The following is a 26,409-nucleotide window of genomic DNA, read 5'->3' on the forward strand; positions in this document are numbered from 1 at the left end:
CTGGTGAGTTTGTAAAGTCCATGGACTAGAACCGCTGAATGATTTCACATAGGGCACCAACAGATGGTGACAACATTTGGTGTCTATCAACCTGCATAGTATTTTAGCTAATGTCCTAGTTACTGCATCCTGTTACAAATCCCTTCAACTAACTAGCCCTTCACTGAGTTCACTTTGCATTTGGAACAACTAATAAGCCATAAGAAGCAAATCAGTGCATGTGCAGGTAATTTATTTTAATGGAACTGATTTCAGCTGTAGTTAAATTGAAGTTTAGGCCTTGACAATTCCTGTGTTGGGAGTGTGGAGACTGGATAGTCCTATTGTCTTCAAGAGTACTTGACTTTACTGATTTCAATCTGGCAGTGCTGTTGAGTACATTTCGTGCAGGTAGCTCGGTGAGTAGCTGCAGTGTGAGCTGCAGGCTGGCTGTGAGGGGCAGGAACCCAGCCTTGAGCCCAAGAGGACCTGTGGCCCAGCCAGGGGACTGGACACTCAGGGACAGCAGGACCAACCATGTAGAGTGTGGTGCACTTGGACTGTGAGGTTATAGAAACTCAGGATCCCTCCTTGAAGGCACCAGCTTGAGCTAATATTTTATTTTGTTATTCTGTTATTCTGTTGTTTAGCTATTGCATCATGACTAAACTATTTTAAGGCTCTGGGACTCTGCTATGGGAAGCCCAGTGTGGAGCTGGTAAGGAGACTTGGTGTGCTTGTGTGAGTGTGGGGGTGTAGCTCGGAAGGGTCTCCAGTGCCAGCTCAGGTGGTGTGAGGGTGGCTCCAGAATAGTTCCTGGATGGTCAGACAAGGAAGTTTCCTTAACAATGCCTTTACATTTTATCTGTTTGGAAATACTTTTCAATCTATTGCCTTCTCATATGTGTTTCTCAACCACACAATTTCCATTTCTATAGACAGCGTTGAAGAAATTTATCTTTAACTATATGTTGGCACGATTGTAGGAGGAATAAAACCCTCCCTTATTTATAGATGCTTGGCTTTTAATTTCCATCTGACTTTTTGGCAGGCTTTAAGAATCAGACATGTTGTATCCTTGTTACCTTTAATAGAGTTTTAATGGATTAAAATGTTTCATGTTGAGTGCAATATGACATTTAAAGCAGATTTTAATTTCCAAAATACATCATTTTCTACCCATCTACATTGCATAAAGGTCTAAGGCCCTACTGGGGAATTACTTGCCTTACATTTCATATAGAAATATTTCAAATTCATTTTAAACAGCATTCATACTGAAAAAGTGATAGGAAATAGGCAGCCCATAAAATTTTTAAACTGAGAGATTCTGGAGAAGAACAATAATTTTCTTTTATCACTCTGTGCCAGATTTGTGTTAGACTGTATCCTTTCATAAAATAAATAGTGATTTTTTTGTGTAGGTGAACATATTTATGAGCTCAACAAACCACAAAACTTTTTTCCTGTAGATGTTTCAAAGCTAATAAAAATAACTTTACAGAATCAATGCCAATAATACTATCAAGTCTGTTAAGATTCAGTGAATCAACTCATGTTTTGGTAATACGTCAGATGAACAAATACTCTTAGTTTCTGTTCTCGTAGGAGACCTTTCAGCTAGCTCTCGCTTAGCTACTGTTCTTCTCAAAATTATATTCATTTTAAACCCAATTGGTGGCTCTTAGTTCAATGTCCCTACTCAGACTGATTAGCACTTTACTCCAGATAAGTGATCTAATCTAAATCAATGGGGTCATTCGAGGTGTAAGATGCTATTTGATTTAAAATATTAAAATCACTCTAGCTGGAAAATTCCTTAAATTCTTTGTAACTTTTATTATAACTATGTCATTCATGATGCTAAGAACGATGCTGACTTGGAATATTGATGCTAAACTGTGTCAGGGTTGTTCTTTATAGATACACATTTGTTGAGCCATTGTTACTCACAAATTTTAGTTGTTTGTCACTTACTGACCCTGTTTATCAATAGAGCTTGATAGACTGGGGAATTTAAATAACAAAAACTTTTGGAATGGGAATTTTTTCACCCACTTTTTTATTGAATGGAAGGTAAAACATAACTGTCCAAATACCAATGCCATAGACTGTAAGGAGAAGTAGAGAAAGGAGTGGTTTTCTTAGGGCTTTTTTCTGTGGTCTGAGGAAAAAACTTTGCTTCTGTGTTAGTATTCTGAATCTTCAACAAGTGCCACTGGAAAGGGCAGGATGCTCAGCGTGACTTGGGATTGTGTTGGTTCTGCTATCACTTAGACCTTTACCTGGAGACAGCTCTTAGGCATAGCTGAATATAATAAACCACACACAGTACTGGTTTATAGGTCTCTCTGAAAAATTGGATGCAGGGTGATGAAAAATCCTGTAGGCTCTGATAAAGCAAGTCATGGTCACCTTAGTGCTTTGGTCAGAGGAGTTCTATAATGCAATGTAAAATTGTTCTTGAATTAGTAATAGTAGATGCTGCTTTGTTGGTTCATTTAAATTGCTCCAGCTGATTGAGTTGGTTGAGGTGTTGGAATGATGTGGCTTTAGCCTCTCTTAGAGAAGCGTGGAATTTTAGAGCTCAGCTGTAGCACAGTGATATGTGGTTTCTATAAAAGGCTGACAGGAGGCCGATAGACGTTTTCCATCTGCTTTATTTTTCTCAGCATTTTCTCTTTACCTGGAGAGAAGATGATATCATTAATTATAATATTAATAATAAAACCCAGCAATGATCTTTATCAATGCTGCTTTGGTCAGTGAGTATTCTTACAGTTACTCTGGAAGAAGGGAAGATCAATGAATGAAATAATGGAATTACCAAGGAATTATGCTGTGCAATTTGTGGCCTTACAGGTGACAAATGTTTAAGAGTGTTTGTAACAGTCCTAGTTCGGGCATGCAGTCAGATTGGGTACAAGGACCTCACTAGAAATAGTTTGGAGCAGCAACCAATTTCCAGGAAAACTTGGAACCTTTATCGAGGTTTGCCAAGCTTGGTCAAAGGAACACCATAAATATTCTCCTAGTCCCTATTATCCACAAATCTAAGAGAATCTGGATAGAAAATAAGACATCCATTTCTACTCTTGTGGCTCAAGCTCTTTGGAGGCAACAATCCCTTTGAAAATTTTCTCTTTTCCCATGCAATGCACTCCTTCTGCTATTAAATAGCCTGATGTTGCTTTTGCAGGAGAGCAGTTACAATCCATATTCAGGCTCCTGCCCAGATTTGTGGGAGAGAGTGTATCAGAATGCCTTCAGGAAGCATTCAGTTGAATCTGCTCTTTAGTTTGAAATACTTCTTCCAGCAGCTCTTTCCATCTCCTTCCCATGGTTAACCCTAATGGCCATACCCTCCTCACCTCAACCCTGTGGCATACATTCTCTCTTCTGTGTAAATAATTAATAACATATCAAAGTCAAGGAAGAAGCAATACAGAAGGGTTGAATTTTAATCCACCGAGTGGATTATTTTGAAACCCCCTCCTCTCTCTCTCTCCCCTGGCATATCATCTTGAAGCATCCCTTCCTTTACTTACCTTAGAAAATCTGTACAAATATATGTACAGAAATTTTGTGTGTTTTTCTGAACTTCAGCTTCTGCAGACTGAAAATACATAGATGAATCTGTAAAAATGAGTATTAGTGGAGATTTATATGCTCCTCTGAACATAGTAAATGTAAATAATGCCTTCATATGGATGATATGGATGTGTGTGTGTGTGTGTATATATATATGTTTTCATAATGTAAATTCCTCATTCTTGGTAATTAATAGTAGCCTGCACTAGTCTCATTGGATTCAGCAGGTTTATCAATGCAAGTAATTACTTACTGATGGGAATAAGAGTGTTCACATTGTAGCCCAGAATGAAGCACTGATAAGATAAAGAAATAAGAAAATTATATTATTGGGTAATTTCTTGTTATTAGCAGTCCTTACCCTTCATATTTTTAGTAATAGTTAAACATTGCTTTTCTATTAATGAAAGTGCAGCTAATAGTTTTCATTATTGAACTTGACAGGCTTCAGTCTTCAGTAGCTTATGAAGGTCCAGAGCTCAATCAAACCATTGCATTCACTTCATAAGCACCTGAACCTGATATGAATGTTGCAAATAAACATTATGCAACTTACATTATATGGGATAAATGGAATTATGTACATTACCCTTCAGTGCAATATACCTTAAACTCAAAATTGGAATGAACATGAGAGAGGCAGAAAGCTGTTGATTTGAGCAAACTATTAAACTACATCAAATGTGACTTCAGAGCAATAAATATTGAAAAGCTTTGCAGTCATAAACAATAATAAATACAGTGAATGGGTTCTAAACAAAATATTTATCTGCTTAATACTGTAGAGGTAAGCAGATGTCCTTGAGTTGCTGCCAGACTGTGCTGAAATGAATGCACTATTTCATAAAAATGAATTTTGCAAACAAGTAGGACTTCAGAGACCCAGGCCATTAAAAAACATTACTGTATCTTGACCACTGGCGTTTTGTTACAATGGGAACCATGCTTTCATGGGTAAGAATTTCAAAGAGCTGTGTGGGCATTTTTCCTAAACATTGTGCGGCTGCATGGAAGCATAAAGAATTACGCAGTAAATTCTGCGGCTCAGAGATATAACTGGCATGTTACAAAGTTGCCTTCTTACAAGTACTGCGCTGATGGCACTGCTATTCTTGACATTATAATTCCGCTGCTTTCAGTTCTCTGGAGATGATAAACCGCAAACAACACAGTGCCACAAGCTAGGGGAGATGGCTGGGGTTTCGTGACAGTGTTCTGAAAGAGCGGCAGAGACATTATGAGGTTTGTCAGAGGGCATAAAAGCCTTTATGAAGCAAGTCAATTAGGCTTCCTGTGTTGTTTCTTACCATATCCAAAACTGATAGTAAGGAGGGTTGTTTCCCACAACTGTTCAGTTTCTAGCTTTTAATAGTTAATGGGAGGTTGGACTATAAGCTGAGATCAATCTCAGAGTAATAAATTTTACATTATTATATTTGTCTTTCTTGAAATATAAACACCAGAGGATCTATTCTCAAATGGCTTCCGACCCATTTTTTCCATAATTAATACAGGAAATTCGAAGAACGTGACTCCCCGTACAGCTCAGACAGAGGCAGATCTGTATTCATCAGCATGGATTAATTAGTCTTTTACCAGACACACAGTTACTTCGAAGAGCTACAAAATGGGCAGTTATAAAGGAGGGAAAGCTTTCTCATAAAAACCCATAAACCACATGTTCTCGCGGATAAGAGATACTTTTTTTAACTTTGATGTTTATTCTATATAGTTTAAGATTTACAGCTAGATTTATCCAGCACCACTGACATTGACCTTGCCTTCAATGCAGCAGCAGTATGGAATGAATTGCTCTTCCCTGGTTGATTTGAAGGGCAGTATTTAACAAAAAATGCAGCCAAGATTCACTCTGAATAAGAACAGCAGAGCCTCTCATTGTTCAGATCTGAAGACTTACTTCTGGGTCATTGTATTCAGTATGACTCCACCATGCTTGGCAGGCTTTTTCTTTGTCTTCTAAATTGGGTAAACACATCCAAGACAACCAAGAAAAGGAGAATTATGCGCTGCCACTTAAATCTTAGGGGCTATTCTAACAGCTTTATCTGTGACATTGAGGTGTAAGGAGTTGTTTTTTCTTCTCATTTTTGTTACTTATAAGGCCTTCATTCATGACCTGACACAATGTTTTATGAAGTCAACAGAAAGGCTGTCACTGTTTTTAATGAGCTTTGGATCAAGCCCTCAGTTTTTCATCAACACAGAAAAGAATCCTTTCACTGCAGACACCACAGCGACATAAACTCCGTGAAGCCCCAGCTCCTCAGTTGGAGATTTGAAGTCAGCAGTAGCAGCAAAGAGGAGAACTTGGGGGACCATCAGCAGTGACATTACCTGTTCAGTGTGTCTTTGTTTCAGGGTGTGTTGTAACTGAAGATTAATGACACACACAGCAGATTATTGTACATTTCATACCCTGCCTAGGAGGAAAGCAAGGGTGGGAGAGCAGGAGGAGGAGGGTTTTGTCACACACATTCCTAAACCAGACACCTTTTGCCCATGTCCATTACCAATTCCTAGCACAGCCCCAATCTTCACTACTCTTGCAAAACCCTTTATAATAAAGATAAAACCTGATTTCACTTAAAGTGTAACTGAAATCTTAAATAACAGACCTGTTACTGTCTTTGTCTTTCTGAAGAAGTTGACAAATTATCCTAAAACACATGCTGGTTGGTATTTTGGCATCAAGAGAAAAGCCAGCAGATCCATTTGAAGCACAATGAAACTATCCCACAAGTGTATTAATATAAAATGAGATTTACAGTGATTTTAGTGGTATGCACTGTGCATAAATTATTATAGATTGATTGGACTGCCAAAAACCCCTAATTAACAGGCATGCAATTCCATAAAGGAAAAGTGATGTTAGAAATAAATAAATGAGATATTTTAAAAAAGACCAAGTGTCCTTTTTGCATTAGTAAGATTTTGAGACATCTGGGAGTTGTGTAAGTGTTATAAGTGTACAGTTCTTCTTGGCTTTGGCTTTAAAAGTCTGCATGTTCAAGGGATTTTAGATTCCTTTACATGCTAACAGCATTTTTGGTCAACCTTGAAAGAAAGTAAGAGAGAGTTACAATTAGGTTGTTATGCACTGTCTCCTTACATGGACATGGGAAGTATGGAGTGAGAGCATTGGGTGTAATGAACTTACTTTTCATAGAATCATGGAATGCTTTGACTTGGAAGGGACATTAAAGATTATCTAGTTTCACCCTGCTGCCATGGGCAAGGATGTTATTCACTAGATCAGGTTTTTCATAGCCCCACCCAACCTGGACTTCCAGGGATGGAATCTCCACAACTTCTCTTGACAACCTGTTCCAGTGCCTCACTACCCCCTGAGTAAAAAATTTCTTCCTGGTATCTAATCTATTCTTTCTCTTTTAGTTTAAAAATATTCCCACTTTTCCTATCATTATCTATTTGATGAAATAGATAAAATGTAATAAAAATAGATAAAATGCAATAAAATTGAGAGTAGCCACACTTTGAGACAGCTTTGGACAGATAGGAAAACTAGACATCTGTATTTACAATGCATTAACCTGTCTCCCTAAGCTTTGACCTATCCTCATGGAAAAGGATTAGACAGCTTGTAGTGACTTTTCCAATGAAAGATCAAATGCATGCACAATTTTCCTGCTCTGTGCTGTTGCTGTTGTTAAGATACAAGTTTTAAATGGAAAATGTCCGGATATGCTGCTATTTTAGTTCTGAGGAAATATGCTGGTGATGAAGTTAAGCACCTGAGTGCTAAGTGGTTTTGGATTACAACACTTGTTTCAAACAGATTATAGATTTTGTAAGTGCACCCTGGATATAATGTGTAAAGATTTCCACTTTTAAAAAATGTACATTGAGCATTATGCAAATAAGACATTGCTTACTCAGATGGTAGACTAATCTCTTTGTCCTGACATGACAAGTAAAGCATGTTTCCACTTGTTATCCCCATCTGTCACAAGATGATAAACCTCAGATCTGTAAAAGTCTTATCTGAATGTATTTGTTAACATCTTGCTCTGCTGGCCACCATCATGTATCATTTTCATTGTGTAAATAAGTAGCAGCATTTTTTTTTGATAGCCACGAGGCAACTGGAATCACTTGATTTCTCCAAATAGGTCCAGTTGAGGAAAGCATTGGGTTTAACTCATCCCTGTTCTACATATCATAGAAATATGTTCATCAAGCATAAGCTTAAGAGCTCTTCCAAACAGATATGCATTTCTGAATCAGAGCTATGGTATTTCAAGTCTTTTCATTTGCAATTAAGTTATATTCAGTGCTGATTGCACAATATAAAACCCACTAATATTTCACTTGCTGCATAATTTTTAGAGATAAAGACCTCTCCACACTGAAATACAGCCTATGAATCCATTTACTACGTGAGAACCTGATTTTTGTAGGGCATGTGATTTCCGCGTGGGTTTGCACCGGTGCGAGTGGGCTGATTATTTCTTTTTTTTTCTTTTTTTTTCTTTTCTTTTTTTCTTTTTTGTTTTTTTTTTTTTTGTTTTTTGACAGCGGGGACAACGTATATCTTTAGCAAAGGTGGTGGACAGATCACTTACACGTGGCCTCCCAACGACCGGCCGAGCACTCGAGCGGACAGACTGGCCATAGGGTTTAGCACTGTGCAGAAGGAGGCTGTGCTGGTGCGAGTGGACAGTTCTACTGGCCTTGGAGATTATCTAGAGCTGCATATCGTAAGTATTGGCACCACAGCCCTGAGGTCTCCTCTCGTCTCGGTTGTTCCCGCATTTGTGGTGAATTTGTTCTGCCTGAATGTAATTACAGCGGTTAATGAAGCTTTTGGGGTCAATAGTGAACTAAATGGGGCTGGTTTATTTCGTATGATGTTGTGCAGGGTCTCAGGCATACTCAAAAATGCGATTCATTTGCTACAGTGCTACTTTTCATGGCTTTTCAATTAAAAATCATACTCTGATACCTGTACAGATAGAGCAGTTTATTGCAGTGTAATTACGTGGAAGAGAATTTAGCAGTGTCAGAGGAAGGTATGTTTATCCTGGGGGATTTAATCTGGAATCTAATGGTGGAATTGAAGTGTATCACGGCTCATCGTGCTTATTGTTAATATTAGAACTTGTCCTCTCATTTCACCATTTTTCTTTTGTCATGGTAAATCTTAAGCAGAAAGAAAGACTGTTAGGCTACGAAGCCTTAAAAAGTAATTTCAGCTGCCTTAAAACAAGGAACTAGTAATCAAAATGAAAAGCATGTGGAGTTTTATGGCATCATAAATAAATGATCAATTGAGAAAAACGTAACTAGAGCAGTATAAAAATTTGTTGTTTAGATTAGTCTGAACTTTGTTAATGTGTTAGTTTGATTTTTATTTGAGAATGTCTCTACTTTCAGGAACAGTTGAGTTCCTTTTGAATGAAATTACTTATTGATCTATAACCAATTACACTTTTACCCCCAGAAAGCATTCAGCAGTGATCATTTTCAAAATTAGATGGGATTATGGTATTCAATCTTCCCAGACTCCTTTTTTCTGCAAAGGCACTCTTACATTGTGGACTAAGGTGATTTTAAAAAATTTATTTACTGGCTTGAGTAAACAAATAAAGAAAGAAAACCTTAAATAAAATTCGGAGATTTTAAAGGTCTATACCTTTATCTTTCATTGAATCACACAGACAAAATAGTTGGCTGGTACTGTGAAATCTTAGTTTAAAAATGTGAACAAAGCAACTCCTCCCAGGTGCCAGAAAAACTGAGAGCCTACGTATTTCAAGCCTGTGTATTGTGTTGCTAGATAGAATTTAAATATTTGCTTTGCAAACACCAGGCACCTTATTATAATTTACCTCTATTTGTGATCTCAGAGCAAACCCACCTTCTGTGGTCAACAGAGTTACTTTCTTCTTACAGTTTTTTCTTGTTGTTGTTTTTCATGTTAGCATACAAAGGAATGTTTTCCTTGTAATTTTACTAAACCTGGAGTCTATTAAAATGATAGTATTTGTTTGCTCTTCCATCTAGCCATGATATTTCTATTTTAAAGCAAACATTATGTTTATTAATGATGAGTTTGAGATCAAAAATTATTGCCTGCTCATAAATGTTTGCGGTTTTCAATACTTTTTTTTTTTTTACCAAGCAACTTTCTTAGACCCATGCTGTAGCAAAAGATGCTAAAATAAAAGAATAATTAAGAGTTTTCTATGGGCAGAAACACTACCAGCTTAATAGGGATGGTGGAAATGATAAATTATACTTTAGTGGTTCTTTTGAAATTTCTGTGAAGCAGCAAAGCCTTTTATCATCCTGCTCTGTGAGGTGATACTGGCTTCCCCCTGCTGCCTTTGCAAAGGACTTTGGGAACCTCCCTGAAGCCTGCTCTGCTTCAGAGCAAAATGGTAACTGTGTGAAATTTCACTGGAATGAGGTTTGACCTTCTGAGAGCAGCTTCAGTGTAGTCTGTCCCTAGAGTGGAGACACTGAGGGATTGACCTGAAATCCTAAGACATTTGGCAAGGATTTTTATAAGGGTTGTCAGTGATAGATAAAGCTTGGAAAACTACTGGGATATAATTTCCCAGGATCTAATTCAAATAAGGATAGTATTCAAAGGGAAGTTGAAAGGCAGTATTTTCAAAAGCACTTGTGACACCTAAGACCATATATCTCATTAAAGTCAGTTGAGCTTCAGATACTTCTGAGAATTTTACCTGAGATCCATTTTAGCTCAGAAAGAGATTGTGAGATATGGCAGTTACAAAAATGAAGAGAACCCAGACACAGGGAAATCTACATATGTGTTACATTTGAAAAATAGTTAATTGGCTCTAAATGTTTCCATATTGGCAGCTACTGTGTTAAACTAGCTGTAATAAAAACAGTAGGAGGGGTTTGTCATTCAAAATTTCCTTCTTTCACCAATATTGAGATGCCACTAGGAGCATCTTATCTACTAAACAACCAGAAACGTGCTATGGATAGTGAAAGGAGATAAAACTAGAAGGAGGGAAGTTCTGCATGTTCATTTGCAGGTACCCACTTATCTGTTTGTGGCATGAGTATGCATGAGCAAAAAGTGCCTGTGTACCTTGAGATGCACTGTGTGTGGATAACTCACCTGCATGTGGTGGCAAAAAGAGTTGCACTGGAACTACTGCTTTAAAAAAATTCAAATTATAGCCCTCACTTGCATGTTTGGGAAGGTGCTTGAGAGCTTTGAGGTAGCTTGCTCTTAGCTTTCTTCATTCTAGAAATGGAAGAGGAAATTACAAGTTAGATTATGGTACTTCAGTGTGTGTAAACAGTTATTCTGTTTACTTAAAGACAATGTAAACCTAATAATGAAATCAAGCTTGTAACACATTCTAATGTTAGAAATTGCTGCTGGATCTTCTGAATCACAGCTTTGGTATTAGGTTAGGAACATATTTATTTAAAGTAATAATTTAACCTCTCCAAATGACCATTGTTATGAGAAACATTTTTAGAAATGAGTAGTCTGCATTGCTGCTAGAAGCTTAACAGTTCTAGTGCAAATATTTTAAATTCCAAGATAGATTTTTATAAAACTCCACCTGTACTGTAGCAGCATAAATATAAAGGACTGTTTATGTGTATGATACATATGCAACACAGTACTTCAGGAAGGGCATTTTAAAATGTTTTAGTCATCCAGAGCTGCAGCAATTAGCTTTCATTCAATCACTTCACTTCTCGTATGGAAGTGGTCTCCTGTTATGTCTCTACTGGGAGATCAAGTTCAAGAGGAAATAGATATCATACCTAAAAGTCTACTGCCACTTCCTCTCCTGTTGATGGATAAATGAAGGACGGATAACTGATAATTACTGCAAGCTTCCTTTTTTCCTTCTTTTCATGACATGGTCTGCATTCATCTCCATGTCACATGGGAAAAGGCAGCAGCTTTTCATGCACCGTTCAATTAATCACCATGTGTACTTCTGTCCTTAACTTTTTGTCTGACTTCTCATGCCCTTAGGTAATTCTGTCAGTGATTTCTGTTCCCACCTTTACTCCTCTTCCCACCCTGTTATGCCACGTCATTAGAAAGCAAATGTACAAATATATGGATGTTATTGTCTTCCACAGGCACTGTGCTGTTGATGCCTCGAATTTTTAGCTTTCCTTTGGTGAGGACCAAAATGAAGTTAGGCAAAGATATCACCTCAAAGGGCTAAGCAGTCCTGTTAAATTCCTCTTTCTGTTAATGCTGGTAGCATAAGAAAGTGTAATTCTCCTGTGTTGCACAAGCGGTATTTGCAGTGTTTGAGAAGAACCATCCACAGTTTTCAGCCATTATAAAAAATATGTAAATTATACCATGTTTTCATCTTTCATTGTTAAAATGAAAGTCTTTATAACAAAATGTAACATTTTTTATGCCTGATGGAAAGAATCAGCAGTTTCTGTGTCTTTGTGTCGTTTGTTTGAAAATCAAAGTATTTGCGGAGCACAAAGCAGCTGTTTTTATGGTGACAGCTGATTTTGAAGTTGAGAACAAGAAGCCTGTATGGAGCATAAGGCCAGCAGAGCATTTAAAAGTATAAAGCTTTGGCATTCCAGAGAAGACACCCAGCCTAGGGCACACGAGCTACTTAAGCAGATCTGGTCACTTCTCCTACCTCTGGCAGGGTGAGAATGTACTAATTAATCTCATCTGCAGGTATGGACCTGCTGAATTGTGTGGAAGGGTGATGATCATTCTGATAGGAAACATTCAGAGGTCAGAAATAAGGAATAAGGCAGATGTGGCAATGTTTGAATGTTGTCCTAACCCTTGCCAGAGGGAAAGTGGGGGGAAATGCCCTGTGATTCCAGTGAGAGAACAGTGACAGTCTGTCTGTACTTAGGATATAGAAAACATTTCAAAATAAAAATAAATAAAACTCAGGGGAGATTGTAGTAGATATTTTTGTTTCGCTCTATTTCATGTCACTAGGAAACAATATTTTAGGGGAAACACTAACCAATAAGATTAATACTGTAATGATAAAGCATGGAAAACTACTTCAAAAAATTTGCTAACACATTACCTGAAAAAATATGGTATGGTTAAAACAGATGGTATCAATATATGCAAGGCACAATACAATTAACCTGAAATACAGTGAAGATGTAGCATTACTGGCATGATGGATTAATCAATATTGTCCTTAGACTTCCAAGATGTGTCTGTGAGGCTTTCAGAGTTACAATTAATGACTGAGGTGAACAGCCTCAGGAGTGGAAAGATTGTATGTCTTACAGAAAATAGAGGTTTGGATCATGAGTAAACTCAGTTCATGCTCTTTGTCCCAAATATTTACATGCTACATATATTAAAATATATATTGTAAAAATGGCATTTTTGATTTGATTTTTAAAAAACTTTAAGCAAACTTAAAATGAGTGTTATTTCCTACTCCCCTCCCTCTGTCTCTTAGTTATGCATATGCAGTACTCTGCTACACCAGGCTTTTAATAGCTGACTCTGTTAGACTTTCTTGTACATATCCAGAAAATATGGATAGTTATAACTTATGCAAGGATAATGACCTTCCCTCAAGTGAACAGAAGGAGAAAAACTCAAGTGAGGATCAGAGTTCTGTGTTTGAGTGTACCAGGAAAAGAACTGCAATATCTTTTGATAAATGCATTTGTTATTCTCTTTTGAATACTTCACATGTCTTGGGCTTAATGTCTAATGGAAAGTCAATTGATTTTTATTTACTTGGTTGTATTTGGATCAATTCCTAGAGAGCTGGATGTACTTTCAGTGAGATTGATGGTAAAAATACCTTTTATTTTAATGGTTTGTATTGGAGATAATTAATTTTCCCAGGAAGAGATTAATAATGTTAAAAAAAATGCTAGAATATTATTTCTTCTAATAATAATAATTCAAATCTAGAATTCCTTATTATTATATGCATACTTATGGAAAGCAAAGATTTGGGAAGGCCAGTGGTGGCTTGTATATTCATGAAACAGTAATGAGTTTAAAATTGAATTATTCACATCCAGGAAGGGATTTAAGAAAAAAAGGGCAGACCTAGTTTTTAGAAATCTGATATTTTAGAAGTGCTGAACATGCACAACAGTGGCTAAAGTCAATGGAAGCTGAATGTAGTCAGCACCTCTGAAAACCAGGTCATCATCATATCAGCTAAGTGGGCATCAGGGATCACTTTGGAACCCTGGACAGACTTTGGACCATTATGTTTATCAGTGTTGTGATTTTTAATATTCTTCTACCTTGAAGCACAAGAAAATTTCATAAGCCTGATGTTATCTAATCCAGAATTCTGTTATTATTTGATATTTCTTTATTGTGCTTATAGATGGGATATTAATTTGTGATTTCTTTTTTCATTTATATATGTGAATGTAAAAACCTATTGGAAGTTTAACTATTATGGACAGTGATTGGTTTCTTTGGGGAACAAAAAACTCAGCAACCAGAATGTATGTTAACCTTTAAACTGAAAAAAAATTACTATGGAAGAAGGATTTCCAGACTTGCTTATGGGTTTGAATTAAAAAATAAAAAAAAAAAGGCAGTGCAATCAAAGAAGACTCATTTATGGGACTAGACAGGCAGGTGAGAATGCAATTCAATGCACACAAACATTAAGTTAATTAGAATGGGAGCAATGAATTAATCCAGGGAATTTGTGCTAAATGCAGCAATCATTTACCTCACTGATCAGGTTAAAGATCTAACTTTGTAGGAAAGAAAATAAATGAATCACTGAGATGGTCAAGTCATGCCTTGAAACCATGCAGTTAAGTTATTCCTTTGTATTAGCAGAGAAAAAGATTAAAAAAAGCTCTGAAAAGGGCTTTTATTATATAAGCTATTTGCTAATGCCTCATCTTGAATACTCTGCATAATCGGTTATTGCACACTGAGCAACTGTGGTCTGTTCTTGCCATAAAAAGGCCAAATTGCTGAGGGAAGGTTATGGAAATGTGCTAATTCTGGCACAGAACAGACTGATACCTTACTGTATGAAAAATATGAATGGAATTTGTACAGCTGATGTAACTAAGCAGTTTGACTGCCATCATGGAGTACTGCTAGGAGAAATCCTGATGTTTTGTGGAAGGTCCAGTATACCAAGGTGGTAAGTCTGGTCTCCCAGCTGAGTGCCTGGTTCCTCAACCTAGAAATGTGCTTGAGGGAGGCAGCTCCTTTCATTTTCTTTTTCTGTTTTGGGATAGAATAAAAATTCTTGCTTCTTTCTATCAAGCAAATAAGTCCTTTATGTATCCTGCTCCTTTTTTGATTTTGGGAGAATACAAGCTTCCTTCCCAAAAAAGCATGCTGTGTAATGGGGTCACCACCTGCCAGCCCCTTGACCAAAGAAAACTGCACAGCCAGTAGGACCCAAGTTCCCATCTAAAATACCGTGTCAGTGGCACAATGCTCCAGCCCTCAACAATGATGAAACTCTTCAAGTGTTTCCTTCTAGAAAAGGTTGAAGGTGGGTAGATATTTAAAACACTTCTGGTGGGCCCACATATATCAGAATCAGCTGAAAACAATATGGATAGAATTGCATGTGGCAGTGGCACTGTTTGAAGTTATTGTGCAGATCAGGTCGTGGACTCTTAAATTGCCTTCTGATCCTGCATATCTCAAAAAATTGGAAATTGAATCCATCTGTTGGCAGAGCTGTTTAAAATCCAGAACTTTTGTACTGAATTTGATGGCAAGTCTTCCTATGACTTTACTGTTGCAAATTGTGCACAAATAGAACCTTAGATCTGGCATGAGAAGAGAACATAAACATGGAACTTAATTTTCTTGTTGAGCTTAAAAAAGCACCAAGATTAGGAATAGAAGGGGTTTGGCCTGGGTCATGTTATATTAATAACAAAACCTCTGCATTTTTAAGAATTCAAGTGGACCCATTTGGAAAAGCAAGCACAAGACTAAGCATATTTAATTAGCACAAACTTGAAGAGGCTCATGGCCTCTTCACAAAGCTCCTCAAATTTCTTACATTGTCACTTTTAAGGCTCTGAAGTACTCTGTGGATTACATCCAGTCATATTTTCAAGGATTATTTCTTTCTCTTCCCTTTCCCTTGTTCTGCAACTTGTTCTTCTGCCACGTCCTCAAACACAAATTTGTGTGTTGTGCAAATTCAGCAGTCCCAGTGAATCCCAGTGAAAACAGGTGGCAAACATCCAGGGGTCTCGGGGATTACATACCTTTTCTTTCCCATGAAATGAGGCATAAGAAGGAACGGGAGAGTCATCTCGGTGGTGACTGTATGGTGGGCACACATGGAAGAACTTCTTGATGAGAACCATTGATAAGTTCTGCTTAATTAAAAAACAAAAGCAGCAACAACAAAGCAAGTAAGCATGTGGCCAGAATTAGGAGGTATATCCTTTGGTGTCAAGGCTTTTCACATATAAATAACAAATTTCTGGCTTCAGAAAAGAGGATGCAGGTATTAGTTTATGATACACAGATAAAATACAGACCATCTTGCCTCCCACCTTTCCTAGTTAATGTTATCTCCCCTCATTGACGTTTTAGATCCATCACAATCTAATCACATACTTGTAATTCAAAATTCCTGGTGCTGGCTACTAGCCAACATCCTTGTATATGAAGGTTGCAGATATTTTAATAACTTGGCACCAACTCTCCCAGAACATTGCCATGTATAAAAAGCTCCAATGAAAAATTTAGCAGGCGTTTTAGCAACTTTATTAAGATTAAAAGGATACTTAACTGTTTGAAGTAACAGAGCCATTGAGGTGTTCACTGTAACCTGGCTGATTATCCAAATGAAGAAGGAACTGAAATACAGGAAATTATTGTCATTATTTGGAGAATGAGAGCTCTGGATGACTGAGAGCGAAATCCAAGACCAGGCTACTTTTGTCCACTTATCCTATGGAGGTAATACTCTGCTTATTATATTTAGACATAGATACAATAGTATCTATATTATAAGCATGCATGTATATATATACATATATACATATATATATAAAATAAGCCTATACAGTTTGTTATACCTAGTCACGTAAGACAGTCAGCCCTGATAATATTTCCAAGCTTATTCCTGCGTGGTTCTTGTCTAATTTTAGAGAAACACAAGAAGATTTGTACTCCCTCCTCCCTGCTGGGCATGCCTGGCTCAAGACCAAGTGGAAGGCATGTGTACCCAGTGTGTCAGAAGCCGTGACAGTGCAGGCTGGAGACAGGTTTCAGGCACCTTGGGCTAACTATGTGTGGTTTGGGGGAAAAAAACAAAAGGACAGACTGGAGCAATGGCATCAGTATATGGTTCAGTATATCCTAGACTATACTTTTAGCTCCTAATGGCAGCTTGAATAAGGGGCAGTGACTCTCAGACTGCTGCTGACCACTGAAGAAGGGCCAAGTTTGCACAGGACAGATTAGGGTTTGTTTCCTACAAATAAAAGCCAGAATCCAAGATCTGGCCCATTAACTGCCTGTCTTTTAAATTTATGAGCTCTAAGTGAGGCTAAGGATGCACTGCAGCACAAAGTACCAGTGTAGCAGTTTTTCAGTGCACATGCAGTATGAACAATATTATTTTTAATACCAGTGAGAGGATTAGCCTATTGATGCAGAACAAGACGAGGGCAAAAGTGCTGCTGGTGACCTGAACAGATTCTGATTCTAGCTCCAAGTTATTCTCATCCCACCACTTCCACTATCGATTTGTTTGAAAATATTGCAGAAATATGAGTATGCACGAGCAGGATCTACATCAAGCCAGAAAACTACTGCTGGTAAGTGAGGTGCAGAAGCAATTTTACAGAGCCTGCTGCTTTCCTTCAGTCATTTGTTTAAGTAAATATTGCTAATACAGTTAATCACTTTGTGCAAATAAGGAAAGCTCATCTTAATACTGTTCTGGTTTTGTGAGATACTACCTTAATTGTAACTCACAATTAGTTAATTAGACCACTTACTTAATTCAGGTTTTGCTCTATGAAGCCTCAGTGTCATCACCAAACTGAAAACTTCATATTTAATACTAGTTTGCTTTTTTTCTTCTAGACTGTTTCATGGTCTTGAGCCTTTCTCCCTGTTTCCTTACACCACTGTATCAGTAAGAAGGAACTGGAGTAAAATCACTGGATGGATTTAGGGGAGGGTGGAACTGAACACACAGGGCTTGGCTCCTACCTTCATTCAATTAGCTTACTTAACTTTTGCAGTCTTTGGCACTAGCTCATTGCACCAGGGTTATGCAGGAAACAGAGCCAGAGCAGGGAATTTGTATTTTCTGAAACCCTGGCTGCCAGTTGTATCTTCATCTTCCTTTCACTTACTTGCCTATGCTCTTTAATCACCGTCTTTCTTACCTGAGCTTGAGACCCTTGACATCAGTGCATCTCCACTGCTGGTGGATCACTGAGCAGCCTACTGCTTTCTCTCCCAGCAGCAACCAAAGGTGTACAATATTTACCTTCCCTTTGAATCTAGGAGTGATTCTTCCCACTTCACAGTGGGCTGCTGCTGCTAAGTCTTTTTTTTTTTTTTGGCTTAGATCATACCACTCAGAGGAATTCCTGCAACAATAACAGACAGGATAAAGATTTAATGAACTGATAATGTCAGTGTTCTGTGTTCTGGTGGCTTATGTTTAATGTAACAATCCCACTAACAACAGGTGAGTTTCCCTGTTAAGTGCTTGGAGAGGCTTAAATATCTCGCTGTTTGTGAAAGCCCATTTACACTGAAACGTGCTAATGCTTCAGAGCATGGATTAGCTGAAGGAACTGACTCATGCATTTCCTGGCTTTCGATAATTACCTAGCTTATGTTGAGTAAGGGATGCCGAGGAACAAAGAAAAGACACAGCCCTTCAGTTTTGCCAGTTCTCTGTGAAATTATCCCAAACCTTTCAATGCAGCAGCATGAAGCTACTAACGTGGCATTAACTTCTGGTGCTGGAATTTGTAGGTGATGATCTATGCTCAGTCAAGGGCGAAATGTAAGTGCAGATGTTCCCTCAGGGAGATGTAAATCACACTTGCTGCTACAGCATTAAACATTCTTTGTGGGCTAGGAAAGCTGCCTGTACAGGACTGGGAATTCTTCCCTCTGTTATTCCACCGTTGGGTCAGGTACTCCTCTTCATCCCAGGCCTCTGGATTGAAGGATGAGGATGAAGCATTACAGCCTCAGCAGCTATCATCAGGCCTCACTTTGAGTCCAGAATCTCTTATTTTTACTTCAGCCCTCCCCCTTGATGGACTTGCAATTTATTGCCTACAATGCAACAGACTGCCTTCTTCCTGTCTGCTGTGAAACCTTGTTCCCATGTTTTCCCTGACCCAGTGAATTCCATGGAACAACAGAGAGTTCCTGGAGCAAAAGTACTCAGTATTTCCCTGGCATAGCAGATGGAATTTTTAAGGCTGTCAATGGAGTATGTAGCAGTACCTTCTCATTTAGGGACAAGCACAAAGAGTGTTATCATACATTAAGCTAATTTACAGTAACTTCTACCAACCAAAATAAAAAGTGGGAAGATAATTCTAGAGAGCCTTAATAATCACTCAGCATATTTGATAATGCCACTGCTGTCGGTATCATACTCACCACGATGTTTAATAGCTGAACAGATGCAGCTCACTAGAGCACCACATGGTAGGCAGCAGCAGGGAGTCCCATTTGACAAGTTGGTTTTGGTTTATTTCCTTCACAGAGAGCCTTCCCTGATACCCCAGGTTTCTGTAGTGTTTTGATTTGCTACTCAGCAAACAGGAAAAGGCAAGGGAATTCTCTATTGCTTGTTTCCAAAGCAAACGGGGTTTTGACGTTTTAGTGAATGTGCTATGAAATTCCTAATTAAGCTTATATAAGGCATGTTTTAATGTCAAATTGTCCACCCTTGTTGGAAGAGTTGGGTTTTAGTGGGAACCATATACTCATATGCATGGACTGTTTGTAGGATAGCAACTATGCTGGTTTTTGGAGGTGACTTCCCGTGTGGAGATTTTTATTTTCTTTTAATTGCAAGATTTTGTGTATACATCTGCAAGTCACTTTGCACAGTGAGCAGTAACTCTTGGCTGTAGTACTGCCATGGGATGCTGCCGTTGTTTGGTGCTTCTAGATTTGCTCTCCATGGAACAATACAGAGGAACATTTTGTAAGACTTTCCGGTCTTCTAATTGCTTGCCTAGAAAAACACCTGACTTTGTACTCTGAGGCTAAAAGAAGACGGCTCTGCTGTTAATACATTCGCAAAAATCAGTGGATAATACAGAGGAGATAACGAAACCGTGACTATATGATTCTGGCATTTCTTTCCAGGAAACATAAGAATAATATAATTAAGATGGGAACAAGACTAAAAGTGCTGCAAAGCTCATGTAATCCACCACATATTACCTGGTCCATAAATAAACACAGAAACTCCCTTGATTATATTTCTTTATTAATGTGGTTATATACTTAAAGATAGGTGCTGCCAAGGGCTAAATTAATGGGCAGTGTCTTCCCCAGAGCTAAAAACTTGTCACAACTTCGTGCTCAGCTGAGATGCTCTTTTGGAAGATATTTAAGATTTCTGGGGTTTTATTCCTAATCTACTTTTTGAATATTTTGCTGGCTATTTAAACTGACATTCTTAAAGCATTGATTTTCTTTTCTTTCTTCTTGCTTTTCACTGCATATTCAAACTCAAAAAAACCACCAGCACGTCTCCTTGTCACAGCTGTAGTGTGGTACATGATGACACCAAGCTGTGCTAGTGTGGGAGGAGGGGAGACAGGGGTTGCAAGCACTGTGGAGAACTGATTAAAATTCAAAATGAGCTTGATAAAGTGGAGAAGTAATCTGAAATCAGGAAGATGAATTTCTACAAAGGAAAGCGCCAATTCCTGTACCTTAAGATGGAAAAATCAAATGTACAGCTATAAAATGAGGAATAATTGTGGCCTAGAAGTAGTTCTACAGAAAAGATTGGGAAGATACAGCTGATTGCAATTTGCTGCAGACACAGACAGGCATCAATCCGGGATGCATTGACAACACAGGGGGTGGCAGAGGAGGAAGAGTTTGATGTTTGCACAGTTCTGCTGGGATCTTAGCTGAAGAAGGATGTCCAGTTTTGAGTACTTAATTTTTCAAAAAGAGATAGGGAGAGAAGGCAGCTACTAGAAGAATCAGCAATATAGTCTAGTTTAATGAATGCTATAATTTATTAAATTCCCAAGAAGCAAATGAAGGAATGGGCTCTGTTTTGTTTATAAAAGAGAAGACAGAGTGATTGGTCATGAAAACCACCTTTTAGTACATATAGGTTATTAACAATCATGACCATGGCTAATCTGTGTTGCCTGTCTGTCAGCATAAGGTTAGAAATAGCTGGTTTAATTGCAACAAAGCTCTTGAGTATTGGAAAAAAAAATTCTGCTTGATGGCTAGCAGTGGAACTGGCTCTGTAGGCAGGCCCTGTTAATTTAATCTTTCTAGATCAGGCTCCATTCCTATCGGTATTGGGAATGCCATAGAGACTTCTGCTGTGTTTTTGCTAAAGTTAGCCTGGATGTATTCACTGTTGCCAGCAAGGGGTGGGTAGAGCAGGTTCTTCTTAGGTTGCACGCTCCCATTTATGCTGCCGTTTTTTAAGTGGAAGGCTTGGGTCCAGGAATGATCTAAGAGGAATGCTTGGATGTAACCACAGTGAGGTTCTCTGCTGTCATTCCTAAAGACTCAGAAAAAGGTGAGAGTGAGTTGCTGCTGCTGAGCATTTTCTTTTAATATCCATTGGTCTTAGTGTCAACACCAAACTCCAAGAGTGTGCAGCAGCACCAGCTAGAATCTGCTCTCCCTCTGCCATACCAGCATCCCCTCTTGTTTAACACTAGAGAACTGCTCTGCTGCTAAATGTGGGAAAGCAACGTGGATCTGTAAGGCTGGGAATTGCTCTCCAGCCCTGCAAAGGCCTGTTGGTGTGTTCTTCACTGACTGCTGGCATGTGCCTCCTCGTCAGCTTGTGGGAAAGGTGGTGGTGATGTAACTAAGTTTGCCTCCTCGCCCACCTCTCAAATGTTAGCAAGTGTTTGCTTTGGTTGATGTGTGGGAGTGGTGAGGTAATCTGAACCATCCTGGTGGAAATCCAAAATAACCCCAATGGGCTAAATAGATTGCTGAGCAAAACACATTTGGTTTTATTGCGAAAATAACATGCGATTGGGGTGAACTTATTTTGCAGCATTTGGAGCTATTTGGCCAGTTCACTAGCTGCAGACTTAGCTATGTAGCTCTGTGAAATGTCTTTTAAGGTTTCTTATCACAATAGTGCATGAAGTTTATCTAAAAGATGAAAATCACTCACAAGTCATGGAAGATAAGCTTTCCTCTTTCGTTTCTAATGTAAACTTTCTAGTTTATTAACATTGCTGACTATTTGTGATGCAGCTTTCTAATGATTTTAGTGCAATGTTTATTTTAAAAAATCCTTTGGCTAGTAAGAATTGTCACAACTTCAGGCTCATATTATAAAAGCTCAGTATGCTTTAAGCATGGAAGAGGTTTTGTCTCTTTGGCATTGTTCTCTGGGACTACATCTCGATTCTCTGTGCGTGCTGTTGTCAGATGACTGTGTTTGGGGTTTCCTCTGGAGCACCCTCCTTTAGTCACCCTGTCTAACCTCCTTCTCCCCCAAGCTGTGTCATGCAGTTTCACCAGCTTATTTTGCACTTCTGCAGTTGCAAAAGTATGTCGTGGATTTGCATCATTGCCCCAAAATATCAGAAGCTGTCCAAACCGATAATGTATGTCCTTTAATTGAGTTGGAAGAAAAACAATGAATAAATTTGTTGCTGTGACTGTCAGGATTGCCACTTTATCTGTCTTGTAATGGAGATATTATTTAGCATTTCTAATTATGATATTAATCTTCACTATCCCTTGCTACAGGGGTAATATCAGGATACTGATACATGGAATTTATTACTCTTGACCCTCAGAGGCACCAATCAAAGACACTTCTGGTTTATTGGCAAACCTAACAGGTTCCCTCCTTTTCTCACTGCAAATATTTGAGAGTTTTGTGCTGCCTTTTTCCTGTAATGAACAGTAACATGAAAATTCAAGACAGGGAAATCGTTTTGCATGAATCATATTCTCCCACACATGTACTACTGATAGGATTATCACAACCATTCCTAACATCGTTAGTATCTTTTTTTTTTTTTTTTTTTTTGAAAGTATAGCCAGGGTTGATTTCTACATCAGAAAAGCTTTAGAAAGCTTACTGGTTTTGGAGTATTTTGTAATTGTTTTTAAGAGTCAGATTGCAAGAGAGTTCCTGATCACAGGCACATTACTAAACTGTGGTAGGTTGGAGGGTGTAGAAAAAGCAGAGTATAATCGTGAAATCTCTTCAGAAGGTGAGGAAGGTGGTGGAGCCTTCCCTGCACTTCACTCTGCTGTACTTCTTTGTGGACCTGACAGATTCGGAGCAATACTAAATTATGCTATCAAGAGAAAAACTACTGCTTCTCCTCTTGGTCCTATTAGGGAAGCAATAGCAGAGCTTTGACTCTTAGGGCTGATTTTTAGGCAGTTAGCAGATTTTTCTGCTGCTGTTCAGCTGGCTTTATTATAAATGTCCTGGTTGGGATGCTCATATTTCTTTATTTTCATAGTTTTTCTCCCTATATTAAGCACATGCACCACAATCAGGAAAAGCTTTATGGTATTTCAAACTTGTTATTTTGATCTGGGGTAGGTTAAAACCACCAAATCTAAACCTTGCAGAGGCAAATCAAGGGTTACCCATTTACTGTCTGTGCACTCCTGTTCACTGCCAGGAACTGGCTGCAGCAAGAGAAAGACCAGTGGTCTGAACTAGGTAGTAGTGCCCTGTAAGCTGGAAAAATGTGGTTTTTTCCAGTCTTATTTCTCAATGGAAAGCAGAACATAAAAAATTTTCAGGATTGTCATAGAATGTACCAGACAGAATGCAAAGAGGCTCTGCTTGGCATCAATAACCAATAACTTCAGTGGGACTGGAAGAAACCTGGATTCAAATTCTTTCCCCACCTAGCTCAGACTGGGACCTCGTCCAAACTCCTACACTGTGGCTTCAGAACTCAACTTTTGACTCACCTTGACAACTGAATCTTTGTTTCATTGTTTGCTTTTAAAAATGTACAAGGTTTATTTTTCTTGCTGTGCATCAGAAATGAGAGGGTTTTGAAAATTTTCTTTTTTATTAAATATATTAGCAAAAATGTTTTCTAGTCAATTTTGGTGAAAGCACATCTTCTATATATTGATGATAAAATGGTCTTTATTATGATCATTACAATTGTGATTGCTGTTACTTGCTTTTTCTAAAATCAAGATTCATATGGCAACAATTTCCTGAAAGGTTTTTAATCAAAATTCAGGATGGAGGCTTACTTTATATTTTGTTAAAATGGACAGAAAGGATTCCTAACTGTTGTTTCTAGAATAGCTTAGAAGTGCAGGAGGCAAGAAACTTGTAGAGCACTGCAAGAGTTGCCCTGCGTTAGGGACAGATTAAAGGAAAAATGTCATGGTGCATCTGCTCCTAACATGAAACATGGCACATCCACAATTACTAGAACGCAGTGTACATTTCCAAAGGTCAAAACCTTTTCTAAATCCATAAATACTGCTGAATTTATCAACTTTTAGCACAATTGAATGTGTCTGGAGATGTGGATCAAGGACGTGGTGATTAAGCACTGTAGTGATGGAAAAGACAGAGCCATTAGGTGACACATTCTCTTACACATTGTAGTGGGTATTTTTCTAGCTATGAAAGGAGTTTACAAAATTTTTATTTCTGATTCTAGCTACCTGAGATGCTTTAAATCTGAATTCTCTCTCCTAGTTACTTGATTTATTAACATAAGTAATGTAATAATTCTCTGTATCAATCACTTGTTATAAAACCTAAAAAAAAAAAAAAAAAAAAATTTAAAATCAATAATTGCATCCAAAAATTAATACATTAGAATGAAAGATGTTTTTAAAAGATAATTTAGTGGTTTAAAAATAAGTGGCCTTTTACAAGCCAATTGCAAATCCCCCGTTCTTTTTCCTGCTCAAAATGAATTCCTACTGTAAGTATTCAAGGCTGTATATTTAGATAGTGATCTAAGTTGTTGAGTTTGGTTTCTATTGGTTATCATGTAATTAAGAGGGTATTTGACATAAGTGTGAATGGGGACAACTCACATTGCTCTTGAGGCAAAACATTTTGGTCACTTTTTCCTCATGCCACGTTCTCTGAATAATAGAAAATAAGTATGGTTGCCAGTAGTAATTATGTTTCTTGAAAATTCAAAATATTCTTTTGACAAAGACTGTGCCAAATAATTTGTTTCATTCTATTCTCACTTCCAAGATATTTCTAGTGGAGCAGGTACTCAGTGCATAATAGAAACCTGTCATGCAGAGCTTGTGTATTTTGAGCCTTCAAGAAATGTAAACTTTTCAATTTCACATTGCAGACCTGCCACATAAAGATTCTTTTGCTGCATAGCAACAGAAAAAAAAGTGGTTCTAACGTTAGAGAAAGTTACTCTGGAGGATCACCAGGCCAACATGCAGCTCCTTGATTTTAGTTACTAATCTTAATATTAAATGAAAAAAAATGGAAGGAAGTTTCTTTGGTGCTACATCACTGCCCTGTTTGCTTTTTTTTGAATGAAAATTTTAAATCTTAACCATTTGATTACCTTCTCTTTGATTATGAATTTAGGGTTTTGAAATAATGACAGAAATGTAATTGCAAGATGCAGTTTACAAGTAAGAGACATAGGATGAGTTGTTTCATACTTTTTTGCCTTTTTTTTTCTTCATTAGGCACAAAATTATGTATTTGTTCTACATTCTGGTACTGTTCTAGACCTATATAGTTGAAGATAGTTCCAATTTCAATTGTTTTAGTTAAAATGCATTTAGAAAGCATAGCTCATGCCAAAAGCAGATACCTAAAGTTTGTTATGTTGGCATAAAAAAGCAGAAATCTTGGATTCATTTGATATGCTTCTGCTGTTGGTGCCTCTTGGTGACTTTTTCAACATTTTCTGCAAGATCATGAAGAGTAGGTGCTTATTTATTAGCGATAGAAGTGGTATTTTAAGGAATGCAGTGTAAGCTATATCTTACAGGACAGATTATGGAGAGAAAAATGTTTCCCCAAGACTGTAGGAAGAGGAATGAGCAGCAAAAACATTCCTGGGCACCATCTCAGTAACAAATACACCAGAAAAATGTCTCTCTGGAGAAATGCAGCTCTGAAACAAGATTTATGATCTCTGTGTGACTTTGAGGATCGCTCTTTAAAAGAAAAAAGAACAAAGTGCAAGGGTTCAGAGTTTCACGTTTAGTTGCAACACTTATTTGAATATACAAATCAGGAGCCCTACCTGTGTCCTCCCTTCAAACAAAGCTTGCATGGATGCTTCACTGGTGCAGTACCAACCAAATGAGAGAAACAGGTTTTAAGATTTGTCTTGTGGTTCCCGTTAGAAAGCACAAATGAATTTTTAATTTACACCTGTGGTTTCTGCACAAAAAGATATCCTGAGGATAAGGTGTCAGACTTGATTGCTGGAAAATTTGTTATAAGTGCATTATGCATCAAAATTATTATATTGGATGACAATTTCTATTATTTTACACAAAGTTCATTCAAATTAATTATAATTTACCACTCAAGTATACCATTCTCTTCATGGTAATCTTCAAATTATTCTTGTTTTTGCTCTAATAGCTATTTATGAGTCATAGAAAGTACACCTAATTAATACCTC

At 37.8% G+C, this 26,409-nt stretch overlaps 1 protein-coding gene across 26 annotated transcripts in view; it reads left to right on the forward strand.

The window, feature by feature from the left end:
* The window catches only part of NRXN1 (neurexin 1), a 671,565-nt gene that overhangs the window by 451,641 nt on the left and 193,515 nt on the right, over positions 1 to 26,409 (forward strand). For all 26 annotated transcript variants that reach the window (XM_088161001.1, XM_088161002.1, XM_088161013.1 and 23 more), the window contains one exon: positions 8,128 to 8,309. In XM_088161001.1, the coding sequence (XP_088017127.1) occupies positions 8,128 to 8,309 (182 nt within the window). The remainder of the gene's footprint in view (positions 1 to 8,127; positions 8,310 to 26,409) is intronic.

The sequence above is a fragment of the Sturnus vulgaris genome, chromosome 3, assembly GCF_052056855.1.
Source record: "Sturnus vulgaris isolate bStuVul1 chromosome 3, bStuVul1.hap1, whole genome shotgun sequence".
Classification (NCBI taxonomy): domain Eukaryota; kingdom Metazoa; phylum Chordata; class Aves; order Passeriformes; family Sturnidae; genus Sturnus; species Sturnus vulgaris.